Here is a 7,138-nt window from a genome sequence, read left to right as displayed (position 1 = left end):
TATTAAATCTATAAAGTAAAAATTGTAGAATAGAATTTATTACACTTCAGCGTATTTACAGCCAAGAAGGGTTTACATAAAATTCTTAACTCATTCATATATTCATACATTCATATTCCGCAAACTGTCGCACATATATTATTATAAAAATTAAAAAAAAAATTTTTTTGCTTATCCCTTTACTTCCCTACTTTTCTGATTAAATCCTCTGACTTCGCTTCTTTACATTATTTCTTTTTATTTTTTTTTGCTTTATCCGCTTTTCTCTCTTAATTATATCTACTTCTAATATAATATACTCTCGTTCAATACATACATACGTTATCTCTATATCACTTATCATCGTCTATTATTATTATCACATTTATTTCTTACTTCCTTACTCCTTAGTTCACTTTATTTTCTCTCCATATCTTTCCTTTACCTATACATTTCCTCTTTTGACTCCATTCTTTTTATTATCTCTCTCAAGTATAAATTGTATAATTATATCTCAAGTATAAATTCTATAATTATAATATTTTTTTCATATATACAGATTGCATTATTTGTTCTGAGGGAGCTAATACAATGGACATCGGACGAACCATTCTCTTGAACAATTTGCCTCGCCATAGATTAGACGCCGGTACGTTTGGAACTATGGGTGTAGGACTTGGATTTGCAATCGCAGCTGCTCTTTATTGCAAAGATAATGCGCCGCAAAAGAGAGTAATTTGTGTGGAAGGAGATAGCGCCTTTGGATTCTCCGGCATGGAGATCGAAACCATGTTTCGGTAATATAATAAGCTATTGCCAGGAACTAAAAAACGACTGTTATTCGAAACTAATTTTTTAATGCAATTTTATTAATTCATTACGATCATTCGACATGTAAATAAGTTAAAAAACAAAAAATGCTATTAAACATCATGGTGTGTTTCGAAGATGTTAACAAAAAGTATCATTTTTCAAATTATATTTAATACATCTCGAAAACGACGTAGAATACGAAAAAATTTCAAAAGAACTTTTTTTGTAGGAAATTAATTTCCTATCAATTAGATATATAAAAAATTTTTTTTTAATATCAAACTCAAAATAGAAGAAAACAGAAGAAAAAAATAACGAAAATTTGTTAAAATTTTCAATTTTTACTTTTTTATATAATAACTTTTTTTCTATCAGTTCAAATGCTTTTGTCATTATTAGAGACAAAATGTAGACATTGTAACGAAAAAAATGAGAAGTCAAACAAGAGCTTTTTGATCAATGATGACTGAGATATCGTTAATGCAAATTAGACATTTCTAATCGGTTTTCCAATATCTTGAATTTATTCTAATTTTATGTTATGAAACTTTCTTTTATTGCAATTATCAATCAAGGAGGAATCAATTGTAACGTCAAAACAGGAAGCTGAAGAAGACAATTTAAACACTGATATGGACAATAAAATTGACGTCAATATTGAGAATTGTACGATTATATTATATTGACTTTTATTGAAAATGACATTAAAATTGGTTTCTATAACACACAATTAATTGATTGTTTATTATTTACATGTCGAATCATACATGAATCAATAAAATTGCAGGAATTAAGAAATTAGTTGCTTTTAAAACCCTCCAGGCAATAGACTATCTCGGTAGAATTATTAAGATAAGAAAAGTCTCATTTCACGAGCGAAGAATATATATAATAGAATATATATAATATCTTTTCAGTTATAAATTACCGGTGATCATTATAATCGTGAATAATAATGGCATATACAGCGGTTTCGATAACGAAACTTTCAAACAGATACAGGCATCCGGAGATCCCACGCAAGTGTACGCATTTCTTTATATAATCTTAATATAAAAAAATTATGTTTTAAATATTTAAGAATTTAACTTAAGGTTCACTGCAATCATCTGGATTATGACAGTAAAAAAAAGCAAAGAAAATACACAAAGAAAATTGTTGCAAGCTGTATAAAAAATATATTAAAATATATTTTTTAAATAAAACATTTGCAATTAATGAAATAGATTTATAAAATATATCGAAAACTCCCTTTATGTTCCGGTAATAAAAAAATAATCATATATTTGATTGAATTATGCCAGAAAATGAAATAATCTTCTATATATTTATATCTATGTGTATTTATGAAGTTGTCAAATTAAGATAATATGATTTTATTCTATTTCGAAATTCTATACCGAAAAAAAGGAGTTTTCGGTATATTTTTTAAGTGTATTCTATCAAATGCAAATATTGTTTTATTGAAAAATATTTTTATTTTAATTTTATTTCGCAAGAATTTTCATTATATATTTCTCCATTTTGACATCATTAATCTATGAGTGTTAGAAGCTTTAAAAGATATATAATTATAAAACGTTTTATAGATAATTAATTATATTTAATTTTAATTTTATTTTTTAGATATTTTCGACTTTATTAGTTTGTCTCATATATCGATTGTTTGCAAATCCAGATACTTTTACATTGATTATTAAAATTACATTTTTAGGACACCTCCGTATTCACTAACATCTGAAACTCATTATGAAAAATTGATGGAAATGTTTGACAAGAAAGGACATTTTTGCACTACTGTGAAGGACATTCAGCAGGCATTGCAATTATCTCTCAAGGTAAAATTGTTATTAAAATAAGATCGTCATTTCTTTAAAAATTGAAAAGAAATGCTAAAATATCGTTTTAGGTGGTGGATAGTCCCAGTTTAATAAACATTATGATTAATCCGCAAGCAGAACGAAAGAAGCAACAATTCAACTGGTTAACAGAATCAAAATTATAGATGTGTCACAATCAAAACACTTCATGAAAATATTTATGATTTTCTCCAATATTTTTTTCTCAGAAAATCATTTTTTAGATCTTATATTACTATAACTCTGTTATTCATATGGTTTTTTTTAATTACTTGCATATTTTATATTTCAATTTTCATTTTCTTTTTAATAATTTACGATTGAAAAAAATTGATAATATTTTATTACATCCTTTAAATAAAGATAAATACAAATTGTTTTATTGTAAAACAATTTGCGCTAAATATAATAATGTGTACAAGTTATAATGTCCATGTACATTTAACGAATTTATAAGGGTGGGATATTTTGAACAATCCATGCAAGTAATGATGGGTTAGCATAATTATAGATGAAGTGTCTTTTGAGACTATAATGTGAATACACAACTGAGGAATGACAGTCTTATACGATCTGAGCTGAATCTTAAATGCTTAAAATAATTCGGTGTTAATTATACACACGCACGCGCGCACGTCCGTGTTCTAAAAATGTGTGATCTTTATTTGATTAACAATTCTACTTTTTAAGTTTTAATATAAAATTCAACAAAGCTTCAAAACAATGTTTCATGTTGTGAAGATTAATAACGCTGCATCTTTGTCAATTTGCAAGTGGCATTAGGCATTATGGACATGTAAATTAATTATATTTGTATCATTCTTGCTGAGGAGGACTCCAAAGAGAGTCGAACCGTTCAAAATAAAGAAGACATCAATCCAATATTTGAATATCGATTGTTCACTAAATAATTGCGCCGTTTATCGTTGCTGACTCATTAGTCTCATTAATTCTATTATATTTATCTTCTGGTATTACTAATTTAGTAATCTGTTTATGATAGCATTTCAAGAACGAAAAAGATTTTGGAACACGATTTTTAGAATTTGAATATGTATAGAAAAATTCACTCTGAAATATTTAAGTACTAAGAACCGTTTTGACCGAAAATAAGTTTATTTCTTTTAATTTTCGACGGTTTAATATTAATTGTAATTATTTAGGTACCTAAACCATTAAGACCATATAAGGTTTTCGTTTCTCAATTTAACATAATTATGTTTTATAAATTATTAATTAATACCATTAAAGTAAAATACAAGTCAATAATATAGACTAATATGGACTAAACAATTAAATACAAGCAAATTTACTTATATATATTTAAAATAGCATTTAATATTTTAATAAAATCATATACATACATTTCAGCTTATACATTTTTTCAGTTTAACTCTCAACTATATTTTTTAGTTAATTTATCTATTATTTTGCATACCTTTCAATATGTAAAATAAATAATAGGTAAATTAATTTCTTAAACCTACTTACAAATATATGTATAGTACAGTAACTTGCAAATATATGTGTAGTAATAATAAGAACGATAATCAGACAACCAAAATCTTGTCCAATCATATGGGCGTATAAGGGAGAGAGTTGGGGATTCAAATCCTTCCGAAATTTTTATCGGTTGATGTCTAATAATTTTTACTAATGAGCTTATTTTATTTTGAATTGGTAATGTCATACTCTATGCCGAACTTTCTCTTTAATTTTTAAATGTAAAAAATATACAACTTTATTTTTGACTTTATATGAAATTTTTATTGTTACATAAAATATTTTTTTCTTCTCGTTATAACATATAAATAATTTTTAATACTTCTGTTAATTCAAGTTTTGACAAAATATGCAATAAATAGGAAAAATTTTCGTAAGATTTTCGTCCCAAAAAATAAAATGTAATACGTTATAATTGATACATTCTTGTAGTAATTATTCTTAAAAAAAAAATAAAAGTTACATGATATACAAAACGTAACATTTTTTCTCTTCAAAATGAGATACAAGAAGACATAAATTAAAAGTTGTAAAAATATCAAATGGAATTCATTACTGTTAAAAATTATTGTAAATTACAACAAAATTGATGCAGTGATGTTTTTTTCAATACAATAGCAAAATCCTTTTTTTTTTTATTGTCATTTAGATTGCTGCACGATACATATATTTCTGAGTTCATTGAAAACCTTCCCAAAAAAAATTCCATGATACACCCATATTCAATCATGAAATGATTTGTGAAAATGTAATTCTGTATATTCAACAGTGAGCAATAAAAGTGAGCAGTAAAATGTGAAATTGTAAAACTGGTAATAACAAATTCATTATTAGATAGTCAGAACATCACATTAAATCAATGTTTTTTGAAGAAGGATCCAATTTAGATGAAAAAGTTTTTTTCTAGGTAAAAATATAAAGTTTGACATTAAGAATAAATTTATTCTGTGTTTAGTTATTTTATTGGTCTCTTATTGTTGACGAGTTATAAGGACGATTCATTAAAAAAGTCATAGAAAAAAAAATTTATTTTTACATATGATATTGTCCCATTGGATCAGAACAGATTTCCTTTGTATCCTGAGAGACACATATCTATTTTAATATTAATTTTATATTATAACTTTTTAACATTATAACAACTTTTTATTAATAGTCTATAAAAATGTAGTAAATATATGTGAATTATCAAGATATAAAATAATATAAAGATATATAATGTACAATAAATAAAATGTATTTAAAAATTAAAGAATTAATTCAGGAATTTATTTACTTATTTGATCTCACTCAACTCCTTCATAACATTCATGGATGTGCTTGAATTCAGTAAGTCTGATTCTAACCTGTTATTACGCTCGCTCTCATGGATAATTTCTGTCACATTCATTCCCATTTTTTTAACTTTCTTGGACAATGTTTGATTCGCAGTATTGATTACTGTACCTAGATGTCCATTTTCCTTCGTAAGTTCCTTAATCATCTCCAGCTCTTTCTTTCTGAAAGTTAAAAAATCAACCCAATTGCAATCCAACTGTCATAACTGATCATTATCAGTTTCACAAAAAGTAACTATAAAAATTTTACATTTTCAGACTAACGCCATGGATGGAAATTAATATCTTCTGAATTTGTATCTCGACAGATGGATTTATATTATCAGTTTCCATATCGTGATCAGATCTCATTGCTATGTTTACAGAAGTTATTTATGTATTCACATCTAGAATCTCTATTGTGAAAAATGGGCTTACTCATCGATTTTGATGAAATTAGGCTCATTCGACGCGTTTTTACACGAAACGAATCTGACAAAAAAAATCGCTCTGCTCCGCGAATCGAGAGATATTAAGCATTAAATGTTAAAGTTGACAATTACTCAGGTTAGAAAATCTGTCACAGCATAGGTCTGTTCAACTTGCTTACACTAGAAGTTTGTTCGCGTTGTACGCTCTAACATGTCCAACACGCTTCAATACATCGCGTCACCGGAACTAATATGGTGATTAGATGTCGCGTCGCATTAGGGTGAAATCACACGGTGCGAAAAAAGGCTGCGGAATAGAGAATGCGTCATTCAAATAATAACCAATTATGCTATGCGGAATAACGCAAAATAATGTTGCTTCTATGTCGCAGTTTTCCGCACCATGTGATTTCATCCTTAGAGCATACTCCATAGATCAATTAAGAGTACGCTCCATTTGCTTCACCTCAAGATTTAATAAATGCGTTTTTGATATAAATATAAAAATAAATATAAACATATAATATAACAAATATAATATATAATATATAATAATTCCTGCGTTAAAATATTATGGATTGACCATTCTATATAAATTAACGTAAATGAAAAATAAATTCTCATCAATATTGTATTAAATATAATAATTTTTTAATCAGAAATTGACATTTAATTGTACAGAATATAATAGGATAATCGAAGAAATCCTCGTTCGGAATGACGTTTTATATGAAATTGTTGACTGAGCTCAACAATATACAACTGAAGAACCAGTTAAACATAATTTTACAATTATGGACTTTCAAACTTCTGACTTGATACTTATTTTGATACCGTAATATCTTAATGCAGAAATAATTAAATAAGATTAGCCTAGAGCGATAATTTTTATTATGTATCATATGTTAGTTCGTTGACATTGGATGAGGTTACATAAATACATTTTCTTTATTATCACTGATGAAGATTTTGTAAGTCGAAATGTCTGAAATTTATAGCGTTACATGAATGTAATAAAAGATAAATTTCATTAGTTACCTACATTTGCTCGTTTTTTAAAAAGCCTTGACAGTTTAATTTATTGCATTGCATTTATATGAGCCTACTTTTCTATATATAAAAATCAAATTATATTTTTATGTTATATTATATTATATTATATTATACTTTATTGTATTAATATTATTTTATTTTTTTTTTAACTTTTCTAATTTCATTTATTTTATTTCTTTTATTT

General features: G+C 26.1%; 2 protein-coding genes across 4 annotated transcripts in view; one reads left to right on the top strand and one right to left on the bottom strand.

Moving 5' to 3' along the window:
- The window catches only part of LOC108688382 (2-hydroxyacyl-CoA lyase 1), a 17,757-nt gene extending 14,080 nt beyond the window's left edge, over positions 1-3,677 (top strand). For both annotated transcript variants that reach the window (XM_018194624.1, XM_018194623.1), the window contains exons 9-12: positions 539-776; positions 1,710-1,817; positions 2,507-2,630; positions 2,702-3,677. In XM_018194624.1, coding sequence (XP_018050113.1) covers positions 539-776; positions 1,710-1,817; positions 2,507-2,630; positions 2,702-2,797 — 566 coding nt within the window. In that variant the 3' untranslated portion in view covers positions 2,798-3,677. The remainder of the gene's footprint in view (positions 1-538; positions 777-1,709; positions 1,818-2,506; positions 2,631-2,701) is intronic.
- A 1,136-nt stretch (positions 3,678-4,813) lies between these two features.
- On the bottom strand, positions 4,814-5,991 carry LOC108688395. Of its 2 annotated transcripts, none has more exons than XM_018194642.1 (4): positions 5,909-5,991; positions 5,742-5,844; positions 5,501-5,653; positions 4,814-5,234 (listed from the first exon to the last, which is right to left on the bottom strand). In XM_018194642.1, the coding sequence occupies exons 1-4, from the start codon at positions 5,934-5,936 to the stop codon at positions 5,165-5,167; spliced, it is 354 nt and encodes a 117-aa protein (XP_018050131.1). In that variant the 5' UTR covers positions 5,937-5,991; the 3' UTR covers positions 4,814-5,164. The 2 variants fall into 2 exon arrangements, with proteins under 2 accessions (XP_018050131.1, XP_018050130.1); XM_018194641.1 differs by having other exon boundaries at positions 5,201-5,234; positions 5,431-5,653.
- Between the last annotated feature and the right edge of the window lie 1,147 nt (positions 5,992-7,138).

Source organism: Atta colombica, unplaced genomic scaffold (genome assembly GCF_001594045.1).
Source record: "Atta colombica isolate Treedump-2 unplaced genomic scaffold, Acol1.0 scaffold231, whole genome shotgun sequence".
Classification (NCBI taxonomy): Eukaryota; Metazoa; Arthropoda; class Insecta; order Hymenoptera; family Formicidae; genus Atta; species Atta colombica.
This window is presented reverse-complemented; position numbering and strand designations above follow the sequence as displayed.